At 51.9% G+C, this 15,195-nt stretch overlaps 1 protein-coding gene across 1 annotated transcript in view; it reads right to left on the bottom strand.

The window, feature by feature from the left end:
- SLC1A7 (solute carrier family 1 member 7) overlaps nt 1-15,195 on the bottom strand; it is a 605,311-nt gene that overhangs the window by 144,497 nt on the left and 445,619 nt on the right. Inside the window, exon 5 of the mRNA XM_069232652.1 lies at nt 14,968-15,190. Coding sequence (XP_069088753.1) covers nt 14,968-15,190 — 223 coding nt within the window. The remainder of the gene's footprint in view (nt 1-14,967; nt 15,191-15,195) is intronic.

The raw sequence follows: 15,195 nt of genomic DNA, 5'->3' as shown, positions 1-15,195 counted from the left end.
CCCTGGAACTGACCATATCAGCTAGGATATCCTTATCAAAAATTATAATGCTCCCACGCCTCCTGTATTTCTTTACTAACCTACCAGTGGTGATTTTCTCAACTTGGTTCCACGAGTTAAACACCCTACTCAGAGAGCTTATATGGGATGGAGGCCGCAGACACGCCTCGCTCCCTGTCCTCTGTAGGCCGGCGATCGTGGGGGGCCTCGGGGTGCCAGATTTCAAATCCTATTATTTGGCCTGTCAGTTGCAGTGGGTAGCCGGATGGCTTGCGGGGAGAGGAGGCACCGAGGAACTCATTGCTGGTGGGAGGAGTGGCGGAAGTTGGATGCTGGCGTTCATGCTCGCCTCGAACAGTGAAATGCAAAGTGGAGAGTACATTACTGAAAACTGCGTTAGAATGCTGGAAGCGATGCTCATGTAGGGTGGGAATAGGGACACCATATTCCCCGGCCCTTCCATTACAGTGGCTGGTGCTGGACCCATTAGACGGATCAAGGACCTGCAGCGGCCTAGGGATATGGGCGAGTAAAGGGGTTGGAACTCTCGGAGACTTCTTTCAGGAAGGAGTACTGAGATCATTCACGGATCTGGTCGAAAGGAATAAAATACCGACTGGGCAGTTCTTAACCTACCAACACCTGACTCACCGTATTAAAATAAACTGGGGAACGATTAATGCAGAACCAGAGACACACAATATCATGCATATCCTCCTGACCATGGGCGAGGATACCCACCTGGTTGCTAAACTGTACAGGGCCCAAATAGAGTGAACTCTGATCCCCCTCCAAGCCCTTCGTGAGAGATGGGAAAGGACACTGGGTAATACTCTGACAGAGGCTGAGTGGAAGAAAGCTATGGCATACCCTAGGACAGTAACTAGGAACACACGTTTGAGATATATACAATTTAATTATTTGCACAGAACATATCTCACACCGCATAGACTAAACATCATTTATGGGGGAGACCCCAGAGCATGCCCCAGATGCAACGAACTGGATGCAGACTTGGACCATATGCTATGGCACTGTCCGGGCATCCGGCGGTCCTGGGAGGAGATACTGGGCGAACTTGAGAAATCACTGGGTGTCAAACTGGCACAGACCCCATTGCTGTGCCTACTGGGACTGCACTCGGGACTGACGCTGGGTGCAGTAGCTACCCGGTTTCTGGACCTGGCACTGGCACTCTATAGGAGGCAAATAGCACTAAACTGGAAGGCTTCTAACTCCCCCCCACTGGAAATCTGGCAACGTGAAGTCACGAAATGGGCCAGAGCAGAACTTCAGGTCTTGAAGCGCAAAGAATTGAGGGGACTGCGCCAGAAACCCATTGCCCCCTTGTGGGAGGAAATATTAGGAGGATGGGAATCTCGAGATAGCAATGAGGAAACACAAGGAGATTAGCTGAGACACCATCCGGCCAGGAAGGATTAGGTAGACCAGAACACATAAACATGCACTACGATCTGAAGAGGAAAATCGTTGGACCTAGCACAGAGCGCAGGATAGCTGAGGAGGGCAGCAGCCACATGGGAGTAAGCGACACTGCATAAGTCTGGTCAGGAGCCAGACCAGGCATCCACACACATGACCAAATAACCCCTGAGTAGACAGTTGAGATTAAACTTAACAGGAGAACTCCAGTCCCAGCTGACTAGTCCTTAACCCACCCAACTAGGAACATCCACCTCAAAGTAACCACCATCATGCAAATAGTTCTTGAGAATATCTATTGAGAAGCTACACAGACCACGAATACGCTCGTGCAGGCATTATCCACAGATTGGAACGTTACAACAACTGTTGGTAATAATTAATGCGGACTACTGTACCAGTTAAAATTATATTATCAATGTATAAAAATAAAATTACAATAAAATATTGTTTAAAAAAAGAGATAGTACAGATTTGAAGGAGCTGAAAGAACCTGGACTTTGGGAAAAGGTTGGAAAAGGACTTGTTAAAGTGGGAAGCTGGTTTAGTAATATTTGGCATGGGATATTGGGAAAAATAATACAGGGAATATTGATTATTTTAGCTTGCTTACTTGGATTATGGCTGTCATGCAAAATTAGTAAAAGAATTACATTGAAAATGGTGAAAAATAATAAGAGGAGGGAAGAAAAGAAAAGGGAGAAAACGTTCAGAGCAAAGTTACAAGGGGCAAAGTTGAGGGAAGAAATTGAAATGAGGGAATTCTAAGATGCAAATTGTAAAGAAAAGGTTTGTGTGATGACAAGAGTCATCAGAGGAGGGATTGTTGGAGTGTGACTTTTAAAATTAATATTAACATGAAAAGCTTGCAATATATTGTGTAATGAAGCTGCGTAGAAGACATCTTAACCTAGAAGAAAAATAATGTACGCGTTTGAAATGTGCCCACGGGGAGTGGCCACCAATGTATACGATGACTAATGAAACTGACTAATAATGAATTAACAATGTACTAATGTGTGATTTTGTATTAGCATTAAGGATTATGTATTAGGGTTATGCTGAATTAATCACTAGGCCTTAGTTAGCAGGGGTCTGTGCCTAGCTGTCTGGTCTCATATTAATTGTGTTTTCTAACATGCAATGTGCTGTTTCCCTGAAGGACACAAAGCTGTACTTTTCCACAAGCTAGGGATATGTGTGTAGCTGTAGTAAATTCTTTCTCATGAGACCCAACTTGCTTAAGGAGACGTTCTTGCCGAATGCAAAAGTGTAATTCGCAACAGGTGCAAGGTCGTCTGGACTAGGGAAAGACAATGGAACTACTGACTGGAGAGACAAGAGTAACTTTTCTTACCTGACATTCCACCCGTTGAAGAAGTCAATCACAGGAGCCAATCCACTGCATTAGAACTGTCTTAGGTGAAAATTCTAGTAAGGTGTGTGACGGATTATTGGACAGAGATAATGATGCACCAAATATTGCCCAATGGGAAATTAGAGACTTGTTCGACAACTTTGATATAACGGCGTGACCTGAAGAGAAATCAGCCATTCTTCCTCGCCATTACCGAGCCATTACTGAGCTATCACTCTGCCATTCCTCGCCATTCTTCATCATCCTTTGCCATTCTGAGAGACTTTGTCTTTGGCTGTCTGATACTTTAGACCATCTTCATCCTACCCCCTTGTCTGATATGTACTTCTCCTCCTTATGAGGGAAGAGTCTTTCCTTGCTATGCCCTACTGAGACTTACCTGTTCTATCCTGGCTGATGGTGAATCGACTGATGTCCTGAGGACGAAGACTGATGCTGTTTGCTGACTCATTCGGATGGGTAACTATCTGATGATAAATTGTAATTGTCTGTTTGCCTTTTCTTTCTAGGTACCAACTGCTCTTTTGATAGAGACCATAGTTAGATGTTTTCCAAATTCATGTTGCTAAATTGTTTTGCATGAAGCCCAACATGCTGATGCCAATTAGAGGTTAGTTAAGGAGTTCACTAATATCGGATGCAAACAGACAAATGACCGACTTATTTCTTTGTTGAATAATGTACTAATGATACCCTGCTAAATTTGACTCATGTTAACGTCGTGTTTTGTTCTAATATTCATGACCTATGCTTTGATAAAGTCTTACTCGAGTTGCTTAGTTATAGTGGTATTGATGTGCTTATTGATATTGCGACTAATAAATATGATACTAGAGTGTAACTAACAGGGAATAAATATCCTAAATCTTACTAGATTTCTGTGATTATTCATGGCTGAAAGGTCATGGTGTGTTTGATTCTTATTAAATATTACTGATTAGCTTGATGGGTCAGTTATCGTGAGTTATTGATGAGGTTATTGATCTATTGATTGAAATGCTAAACGGATATCTCGTTCTGGGAAGTCCCCAAATGTGGTCAAAAGATTCAGTGGCCTAAAACGAGTCCCCTTGTAAGTTAAATTATCAAGATTCGGACGCGTTATCAAAGGTTAGGAGCATGTAGCCTATTCACAATCTGCATTTTGCACTATGGGGGTCATTCCAACCCTGGCGGTCAGTGATAAAACGGCGGCCAACCCGCCAACAGGCAGGCGGTTAAAAAAAAGGAATTCTGACCCTGGCGGGAACCGCGAACACAGCCCGCCACTTTAACACTCCGACCGCCACGGCGGGACAGACAAACAGCGCGGCGGTCACCGCCAACAGGCAGGCGGCAGACAGTGTACTGCCCACCCTATCACAACTCACCAATCCGCCACCTTTTCCGGGGCAGGAGCCCCGCCGATAAAAACACGGCAGAAACAGACTACGAACGGGAAAACGCCCACCTATACACACTCCACGAGGACGGAGGACAGCATGGAACCCGAATTAAACATCCTACCAGCTATTGTCTACCTGCTCATCTACCACGAGTACGAACGCCGGCGCAGACGACAACGGTGAGTACTGCACCTACGACACAGGGGAGGGGGGAGGAGGAAAGCTTACGGGCACACACATACGCGACACACCCACCCCCCACCCCCCCCAACTATCTACACACCAATGCAGAGCAACAACTCAGAGTGACACCCCCCAAACCCCCCAGAAAAATGCAAAGACATAATGAAAATGATGATAAAATTTATGTATAACATAGGTTCATTGAAGTCATGGAAAATCATCTATATGAAATATAAACAAAAAAAAAATGAACAGTGTGAAATCTAAATACATAGGCAATAAGTCCAGCTCATTTTGTTAAAGTTCCACAGTCCGTGGGCCAATGTCCACAAACACATGGGCAAAGCCCACACAGGAGACCAGATACCGTTGGAGAGAACACTGCTGGGGCATCAGATGATAAAACTACAGGCACCTCAGGGGGAAGGGAAGGGGGGGCACCTCAGCCACAGGAGTCCACGACGCCAGATCCACGAGGGGCCTCCATGGCCACTGTGCCATCCTGGGGAGTGCAAAGCCACAGTCTCACAAGTCTCTACAGTGGGTGGGTTGCCCACTGTGCCATCCTGGGGAGTTCAAAGCCACAGTCCATCAGATGGATAACCGACTCCACTGGTATTGGAGGAGGCAGGGTGCTCAGAGTGCAGCGTGAACACCAGCTCGACACAGAACCAGCACTGTCAATGGGCCAGCGGTGCTTGAGACGGCGGGGCCCAGCGGAGCGGTGCTTGACAGGAAGGGCCCAGCGGAGCGGTGCTTGACAGGAAGGGCCCAGCGGAGCGGTGCTTGAGACGGCGGGGCCCAGCGGAGCGGTGCTAGAGTTGAAGGGCCCAGCGGAGCGGTGCTTGACAGGAAGGGCCCAGCGGAGCGGTGCTTGACAGGAAGGGCCCATAGGAGCGGTGCTTGACAGGAAGGGCCCAGCGGAGCGGTGCTAGAGTTGAAGGGCCCAGCGGAGCGGTGCTTGAGACGGCGGGGCCCAGCGGAGCGGTGCTTGACAGGAAGGGCCCAGCGGAGCGGTGCTAGAGTTGAAGGGCCCAGCGGAGCGGTGCTTGAGACGGCGGGGCCCAGCGGAGCGGTGCTTGACAGGAAGGGCCCAGCGGAGCGGTGCTAGAGTTGAAGGGCCCAGCGGAGCGGTGCTTGAGACGGCGGGGCCCAGCGGAGCAGTGCTTGACAGGAAGGGCCCAGCGGAGCGGTGCTAGAGTTGAAGGGCCCAGCGGAGCGGTGCTTGACAGGAAGGGCCCAGCGGAGCGGTGCTAGAGTTGAAGGGCCCAGCGGAGCGGTGCTTGAGACGGCGGGGCCCAGCGGAGCGGTGCTTGACAGGAAGGGCCCAGCGGAGCGGTGCTTGACAGGAAGGGCCCAGCGGAGCGGTGCTAAAGTTGAAGGGCCCAGCGGAGCAGTGCTAGAGTTGAAGGGTCTAGCGGAGCGGTGCTTGAGACGGCGGGGCCCAGCGGAGCGGTGCTTGACAGGAAGGGCCCAGCGGAGCGGTGCTTGAGACGGCGGGGCCCAGCGGAGCGGTGCTTGACAGGAAGGGCCCAGCGGAGCGGTGCTTGACAGGAAGGGCCCAGCGGAGCGGTGCTTGACAGGAAGGGCCCAGCGGAGCGGTGCTAGAGTTGAAGGGCCCAGCGGAGCGGTGCTTGAGACGGCGGGGCCCAGTGGAGCGGTGCTTGACAGGAAGGGCCCAGCGGAGCGGTGCTTGACAGGAAGGGCCCAGCGGAGCGGTGCTAGAGTTGAAGGGCCCAGCGGAGCGGTGCTTGAGACGGCGGTGCCCAGCGGAGCGGTGCTTGACAGGAAGGGCCCAGCAGAGCGGTGCTTGAGACGGCGGGGCCCAGCGGAGCGGTGCTTGACAGGAAGGGCCCAGCGGAGCGGTGCTTGACAGGAAGGGCCCAGCGGAGCGGTGCTAGAGTTGAAGGGCCCAGCGGAGCGGTGCTTGAGACGGCGGGGCCCAGCGGAGCAGTGCTTGACAGGAAGGGCCCAGCGGAGCGGTGCTTGACAGGAAGGGCCCAGCGGAGCGGTGCTTGACAGGAAGGGCCCAGCGGAGCGGTGCTAGAGTTGAAGGGCCCAGCGGAGCGGTGCTTGAGACGGCGTGGCCCTCTTCAGCCGGGCCTGTCTTGGTGGGGCCCTCTTCAGCGGTGCTCTTCACGGCGGGGCCCTCTTCAGCGGTGCCTGTCTTGGCGGGGCCCTCTTCAGCGGTGCCTGTCTTGGCGGGGCCCTTTTCAGCGGTGCCTGTCTTGGCGGGGCCCTCTTCAGCGGTGCTTGTCCTGTCTTTCAAGGAAGCCAGACCTGGCCGGGACTCCCCGCTTAGTCGCCCTCCGACCGTGCGGTTGCTGGCCCCTCCTGTGATGGAGTCCTGGGCCCGTGGGTGTCCTCCGTCACACCCGGTATGGGGCTGGTGGGGCCCTCCTGGTCCGCGCGCCTGCTGGCTGACTTCTCCGCCCTGCTGCCCTTGCCCTCCTTCGATGAAGTTCTCTGGCCCTTGCCTCCCCTTGATGTTGTGGCAGGTGACGGGCCACGACTACGCTCCTTGGTGGCAGCCGTTCCAGCCTTCTCGCGCCGCCCCTTTGTTTTTCGGGTTCTCTTCCCAGGGGGTGGGCTGGCTGTCCCCTTGCTGCTGGCCGATGTATCTGCACTCGGGAAAGGTGGACTCCAAAACCCGTGCATAATGGTCGCCCTCGATGCAGGGCTGGTGGTGGCTGAGGTGCTCTTAGGACTCTTACCAGATGGAGGGGGTGGGTCAGGTGATGCAAAGAGGTTAACTTTGGAGAGGAAAAGTTTCTTAGGAGCAATGGGAATGGTAGGTGCAGTGGGTATGGGAGTGGAGGAAGAGGATGTGGTTGTAGGAGAGTCAAGTGTGCTGTCTTTGGGTGCAGGTGCTTGTGATGTAGGCTGTGGTGAGGTGGATGACTGTTGGGTGGGTGGCTGCCTGCGTTTGTGTGTTTTGGAAGAGGGGGTGACAGACACACTGGGAGAGGACACAGGGGACGTGTAGATGGCAGTGGGGGTGGTGACTGCACGTGTGCGGACTGTACTGGAGGGTGTGCTGGTGATGGAAGTACTGGCTGATGGTGGTGTGCATGCAGGTGTGAGTGGAGACGTCACAGGGAGGGAGGAGGGAGACGAGGAGGAGGGGGACACAGAGGTGGTAGTGACTGTTGCCATGTCTGCATCTGGATGTTGTTTGTGTGAATGCTTGTGGGATCTGTGGTGCTTATGTCTGGATGAGCTGCCCTTGGGTGTTGAGGTGTGTGCAGGCTGGTCTGATGGTGTGGATGGAATAGGCAGAGGAACAGGAGACTGGGACTGGGTGGAGGCAGTTAGAAGAGGGAGGCTGGAAACCGGGACAATGGCTGCCGTCAGTGCTGAGGCCAGAGCATTGAACGATCGTTGATGGGCAGCCTGACCCGAATGAATGCCCTCCAGGTATGCATTGCTCCGATGCACCTCCCTTTCTACACCCTGGATGGCATTCAAGAGGGTAGACTGCCCAACAATGAGTGTCCTGAGGAGGTCAATGAACTCCTCACTGAGGGCAGCAGGGGTAACTGGGGCAGGGCCTGAGGTGCCTGGGGCGAAGGAGATGCCCGCCTTCCTTGTCGAGCGGGCACGGAGCGAAGGCCGAGGGGCTGCTGGGAGGGCGGGGCTGGTGCGCTGGGTGGCGGCTGTACCTGTTGTGGCGGTGGGCACGGATGTTGCCGCCACCGCAAGGGAGCTCCCTTCCAAGGACGTGTCGGTGTCGCTGACGTCTCCACGGGTCCCCGTTGTGGAGCTCCCCTCGCCCTCCGTCTCACTGGTGAACTCGGTGTCTGTAGCATGGCCCTCCGGGGCCATGTGAGTTGCAGCTCCCTCGTGCTCCGATGGCAATTCTCCTCCGCCTGATGATGCTAATGCACACATGCACAGGAAGATAAAGAAAATGGGTGGGGGGGGAAATAAAGACAGGTTGAGTGCATGCATTGGCAACACCGTTGGCGGCGAGGACAGACACAGAAGCCCCCTGCACTACGCCGCGCAATCGGGGTACACTACTCAGTACTTGTGACTAGGCCTACAGGTCTATGGACAACAAATGCACACATGGGTGATGCAGGACCATGGATAGCTCGACTTGGCACCCTACAGAGGTGGGGGGTGGGGGCACAGGGCCATGCCTAAAGGAAGGGACTAGCCTACAGAAAGCGCCCTGGCCTAAAGTCACCCACAGCCCTCCTCCCCCACCCAGACACCTCCACTGCGCGCAAAGATAGCAGAATGTGCTGATACTCACCCCCTTGTGTCTGCTGTGATGTCCTCACGCGCCCATCCAAATCGGGGTAGGCCACCGCCAGGATCCGGGACATCAGGGGGGTCAATTGGCGGCTGGCACCCCTCCTACGTTGGGAGGCCATCCCCAGCAGAGACTCGGCGGTCTTCCTGGTCCCGCGGCAGATGTCCTCCCACCTCTTTCGGCAGTGGGTGCCCCGTCTGTTGTGGACCCCCAGGGCCCGGACGTCCTTGGCGATGGCACGCCAAATCTCAATCTTCTGATGGGCGCTGACCTATGTGACATGTACAGGGTGGGAAACGAAATATCATCACTTTTCTGCATGGTAGATGTGAGTGGCCCCCCCTCCCCAACCTTGGCATGTGGCACATGCTCTCATCTGTCGTGCGTTGCACTCCTCATTCGCTCCCCTCCCCACCATCTTACATACACCCCACTCAACACAGGCATAGCCCATTCAACGTGCACCCAGTGTACTCACCTGTTGGTCTGGAGGACCGTAGAGTAGCGCATACTGGGGGAGGACCCCATCAACAAGTTTCTCCAACTCTTCTGAAGTGAAGGCAGGGGCCCTTTCCCCAGTCGCAGCAGCCATAGTATCTCCCAGACCGAGGTCACAGCAGCACTTGCAGTATAGGTCCTCTCCTGTGGATGATCAGGTCTCGAGTGATTAAGCAGCTAGAAAATGGCGGTCACGCCCGCGGCGGTGCGTACCGCCGCGGTGCGTACCGCGACCGCCGGCGCACATCGTCATTGGCTACTGAGACCCATAGGGCTCAATGTTAACCAATGCGGCTTCGCACCGCGGTTTCCGACCGCCTACCGCCACGGTGTGCCACGCCAGCGCATTGACCTCACAGATCCCATTGTCACACTTCACAGGTCAGGCAGCCGCCATTTCAAAGGCCCACATGGCTTAATTTCTACTGCGTCACACAGGCCTAGGCCGTGCAATGCCACTCATACACGCCTTTCACTGCATTGCGATTCATTTACTGTGCAAGCTGTTTGAACGAACCTGTGGGTTGCTTGACTCTGTGCTCCATGTTGTCCTTCCTAGGCACCGTCCGCTGGGACTTGCGAGGAGAAGGATGAATCCTCCCGTGTACCGACCGCTGGTGGACCTGTCGACAATGGAAGAACGACATATTATACTTCGTTACAGACTTGACAGAGCCACTATTCATGAACTGTGTGCCCAGCTGGAGCCAGACCTGATGTCCCCCATCCGCCAACCCACAGGGATTCCCCCTCTGGTGCAGGTTCTGTCAGTACTCCATTTTTTGGCAAGTGGGTCTTTTCAGACAACAGTGGCCATGTCATCAGGGATGTCTCAGCCTATGTTTTCTAAGGTTTTGTCCAGAGTGTTGTCTGCCCTGATGAAATACATGCGGAGATACATTGTTTTCCCTGAGGAGGATGATTTGGCTGCAGTGAAGGGTGAATTCTATGCCCTTGGACATATCCCCAACATCATTGGTGCCATTGATGGGACCCATGTGGCTTTGGTACCCCCCAAAGGCAGTGAGCAGGTGTACAGAAATAGAAAGAGTTATCATTCTATGAATGTCCAGGTGGTCTGTTTGGCAGACCAGTACATCTCCCATGTGAATGCCAAGTTCCCTGGGTCAGTGCATGACGCGCATGTTATGCGAAATAGCAGCGTCCCCTATGTGATGGAACAGCTACAGAGACACCATGTGTGGTTATTAGGTGACTCTGGTTACCCCAACCTCTCCTGGCTATTGACCCCAGTGAGGAATCCCAGGACAAGGGCAGAGGAACGGTACAATGAGGCCCATGGGCGAACTAGGAAGATAATAGAAAGGACCTTCGGGGTCCTGAAGGCCAGGTTTAGGTGCCTGCATATGACAGGGGGATCCCTAATGTACTCACCAAAGAAGGTGTGCCATATCATCGTGGCCTGCTGTATGCTTCACAATCTTGCATTGCGACGCCAGGTGCCTTTCCTGCAGGAGGATGGTCCAGATGGTGGTGTTGTAGCAGCTGTGGAGCCTGTGGAGAGTGAAGAGGAGGAAGACGACGGGGACGACACAGACAACAGGGATACAGTTATACAACAGTATTTTCAGTAGCACACAGGTAAGATTCACCCACGCCATTTTACATTTACTTGAGGCCTCCTGCGTCTCTACTTTCTGTGTTTCCCACCATTTCCTTTTAGCTGAATTGTGACTTTCCCTTCACTTTTCAGAGCTGTTTGACCAACTGCGTGACTTCTGCTTTGTTTGCCCATAGACTACAGCTTGTTATCATTGGTATGTTGTCATTACAATGTAACAGAACATAATTGCACCGTTATGTGTGATACATAATAGTAAAATAAAAGCAGACTCCTGAAATTGTAAGTGCAATAGGTGATTTATTATAAGTGCTACATATAGGTACATGATAGTAAAACGGTGATGGGTGGGGGTGGAGAAATGTCCATGGCAGAGTCCAGTTCTCAGTCGCACAGGTGCATTGTCCATATGCCTATGGAAGGATGGAGCAGGGGCAGTTCAAGGTTGGACAGGGTGACAATGTGGGACAGTGGGATGACATCAGGGGGTATCTTATGCTGGCGGGGGTCTTGCAATCCTACTCTGTCTTCTTGTGTGATCTCAGGTTCCGCTTGCGGGGTGGTTGTTCTTCAGCAGGAGGTGGGGTTCTGGTGGCCTGACGTTGTGTGGGGGCCTCCTGTCCACTGGCGCCAGCGGAGGTGGTAGGCTGTTCCTGGCCTGGGCTAGTGACAGGGGCCCTTTGGGGTGCCACATGGTCCCGCAATGTGGTGACTATCTGGTTAAGGGCCAGGACGATCGTCCCCATTGCGGTACCGATGTTCCTGAGTTCCTCTCTGAACCCCATGTACCGTTCCTCCTGCTGTGCCTGGATCTCCTGGAACCTGGCCAGTACCGTCGCCATCGTCTCCTGGGAGTGGTGGTATGCTCCCATGATGGTGGTGAATGGCCTCTTGGAGAGTCGGTTCCCTGGGCCTGTCCCCCCCCTGTCGCACAGCAGCCCTCCCAGTTCCCCTGTTTCCCTGGGCCTCTGTCCCCTGGACGGTGTGCCCACTACCACTGCCCCCAGGTCCCTGTTGTTGTTAGGGTGGTGGGTCAACCTGGGTGCCCTGTAGTGGCGGACACACCGCTGATTGACGTGTCCTGGAGACAGAGGCATGGGCCCGCTGGGTGGGAGCTGTGCTGGTGTTTCCAGAGGGGGTTAGGTCTGGTGTAGCCTGTGGCTGTCTGTGGGGAACCGACTGTCCAGAGGTCCCCGATGGGCCGGGCTGGTCATCAGGGTCCAGGTCTACAGAGCTGCTGTCATCGCTGGGGGCCTCTTCTGGGGGTGGGATGGACATCTCTGGACCCTCCGTGGCGGTGTGGTGGCGTTCGGGTCCTGCAGGGGTATAAGGGTATGGTTATTGGTTCTGTGTGTGGCTTTTCGTGGGATGGATGGGTGTCTGTGTACCCAAGTGCAGGCATTCCCGTGTGGGGGCTTTTGTGAGGGTGGCTTGTGGGGGAGATGGTTATGTGCAGTGGGCATGCTTTGGTGATGGGTGTCCATGCTTTGTGGTCGCATGCAGGTCTAGGTGTTGGGATGGGTGGGTTGTGATGGTGGTACATTTGGAAGGAGTTGGTGTGATGGGGGTGGGGGTGAGAGTGGGGCTATGTGCTGGCATGCAGATGGGGTGGGGGTGGGAAGTAGTAGTTAAGATTTGACTTACCAGAGTCCATTCCTCCATCTACTCCTGCGAGGCCCTCAGGATGCAGGATGTGCATTCTGGGGGAGTAGGTGGGGGTCCGCCGCCAGTCTTCTGCACCGCAATGTTGTGCCTTGATACCATGGAACGCACCTTCCCCAGTAGGTCGTTCCATCTCTTCCTGATGTCCTCCCGATTGCGTGGATGCTGTCCCACCGCGTTCACCCTGTCGACTATCCTTTGCCATAGCTTCATCTTCCTAGCAATTGTTGTATGCTGCACCTGTGCCCCGAAGAGCTGGGGCTCTACACGTACTATTTCCTCCACCATGACCCTGAGTTCTGCGTCAGAGAACCTGGGGTGTCTTTGGGGTGCCATGGGGTGGTGTGGATGAGGTGAGGGATGTTGTATGTGTTGTGGAGTGTGGTGAGTGTGGTGGTGTATGGTGTTTTGTGCGTTGTAATTGTGTGGGTGATGTTGTGATTAGCCTCTGTGTGATGGTCTACTCTAAGCAGTGCTGTCTCTCTCTGTCCTTGATTCGCAATTGTGGAAGTAAGGGTTTGTGGGTAATGTGGGTGTGTGTTTTATATTGTATTGGGTGTGTGGGAGTGGTGTGTGTATGTGTCTAAGGTGTGTGTATTTCAAATTGTCCAATGTGGTTGTGTTTTGTAAGGGTGTGTGTATTTTGACCGCGGCGGTGTGTAACGCCTATGGAATACCGCGTTTGAAAGACCGCCGCGTGGATTCGTGGGTCGTAATGGTATGGGCGTATTTCTGTTGGCGTGACGGTGGAGGTTTGGTCATCGCCTTTTTTTCGCTGACCTTTGGTGTGGCGGACTTTTGTGGATGTCGGGTTTTTGGCGGTTTGCCAGTTGCGGGTCAGAATGACCGTGGCGGTTTACCGCGGCCGCTGCGGTGTTATGGCGGTCTTCTGACCGGCGGTAAGCGCCTTTTACCGCCGAGGTCAGAATGACCGCCTATGTGTTTATTACTGCAATAGTACTACAAGCATACTACAAAATGTTATTCACAAACTGCACTTCTAAATTACTAGTGAAAAAACCAATTACTACTGAATAAACAGTGCCACTTTAGAAGTACTATTTGTGAATAGCAAACTGTACAAATAAGGGGTGGGCAAGCTAGCAAATTAACAGGGTGAGCGAAGCCTGCCTCGAGCCAAGGGTCGGGCTTCACTCTAAGAGACTGTGTCCGAGCCTGGTCATGAAAAACTTTGTCATGTATGTTTTACAACAAGCATAATGTCAAAATATGATACAGTCACTTTACAATTCAAAATATTCTTTACAATGCAAAAGTGTTTCACCTTAGTATATTTGATGATACTACAGCGTACACAAACATTTGTTCAACGTGATAGCTTTTAAACATAAACTTAGAAACATTAATGGCTTACCCCCCAAAGATAATGCCAGTAGCTGCCTAATAGGCACATCAGTAGTCATGGCCTAGATTCTTATTATAGTTGGAGCAACATTACAGTTTATTAAATCAATCATATGAGATGCTTGTACAGCACACACCCTGAACTAAATAATTAATAAAGTAAAAGGAGGATCTGTGAAATAAAATGTTTGCCTAGAATCATACAATTTGGACAAGGATGGAAGCAATATTGATTCTAGGTTATCTAGTTTCACATTTTGGAATTCAGCCACTAGATGTATATTACTGCCTCTCTCTCTCTCTGGTTTTTCATCAAAGGTGACTGTTTTGTCTTTTATTCCTGCCGAACTACGAGAAAAACTAACGCAGACATAGCACCCGGCTGAGGGCCCAATGACCCAAATACCAGGCTACAAAATGCATTTATTTGGGGGTTGTCACACCCCAAACACTCCCCTTTAAGCTACGCTCCTGTTGTCGACACACAAGGAACTCTGCAAAAGGTATTTTTAAAAGCATAAACACAGGTCCTGCCCCAGCTTCCCCCCACCCCTCGAGCTCAGCACCAGGTGTTGCTGCACCAGTCGCAAAGCCCTAAAGCTGGCCCTGCCCACCCTCCTACAGTCTTCACTCAGATAACCAAAATCTGCCATCTCCAAATTAAACACAGGCGTTAGACACCCATCCCTTACGATATGGCAATTACATATATTCCAAATACGGAGGCAAGACAGCAAGTATGAGGAGTTGTGGTCGAGGAGCCATAAGTTATACAGAATACATTATTGCTATCCCATATTTAATCACAATGCAACATGGAGGGATGGGCCGCCAAGATCGTATAAAAAATAATCTCTCTGCATTTTCACTGCTCTATGAAGCCAAGTGATCTCTCTAGTCAGCTCATGATTACATATTGTTGGGGGTAGTTTTTTTATGTACATGTATTTGTAGGTGTCTGTAGGGTGTATTATTTTATTACAGCAAATTATACATCTTTATTAATAATCATTTAGTGGTGGTAGCAAATGCTCATAATGCATTTGATAGAAGTATATATTTCTATGCTGAACGTCTATGGGTCTCAACTGAGAATCTTAATATATGTGCATATGTGAAAGCAGCCCATGTTCAGACAATTATATTACACAGGTTTCTACAGAATCATAACAGTATTTTGCCCAATGTAATGGAATTTATTTCAACTTACCCATCGTTGCAGAAAAGATGACAATTCCTAGGACGTTCATGCCTTCACTGAAGCCTGGTTCAGATTTGTAAATCACCTCCGGAGGGGGGGTAATGTCCAGTGCAAAGTTCTGGATGTTTGATCCATTCTCATCCTGGATCCCATAGACCAGGATCCTATGTGTGATGCTTTCCGATTGAGATGCCTTTCCAGTTTTGACTATAGGACTGTTCTTCGTACGGTACTAGA

The sequence above is a fragment of the Pleurodeles waltl genome, chromosome 4_2, assembly GCF_031143425.1.
Source record: "Pleurodeles waltl isolate 20211129_DDA chromosome 4_2, aPleWal1.hap1.20221129, whole genome shotgun sequence".
Classification (NCBI taxonomy): domain Eukaryota; kingdom Metazoa; phylum Chordata; class Amphibia; order Caudata; family Salamandridae; genus Pleurodeles; species Pleurodeles waltl.
This window is presented reverse-complemented; position numbering and strand designations above follow the sequence as displayed.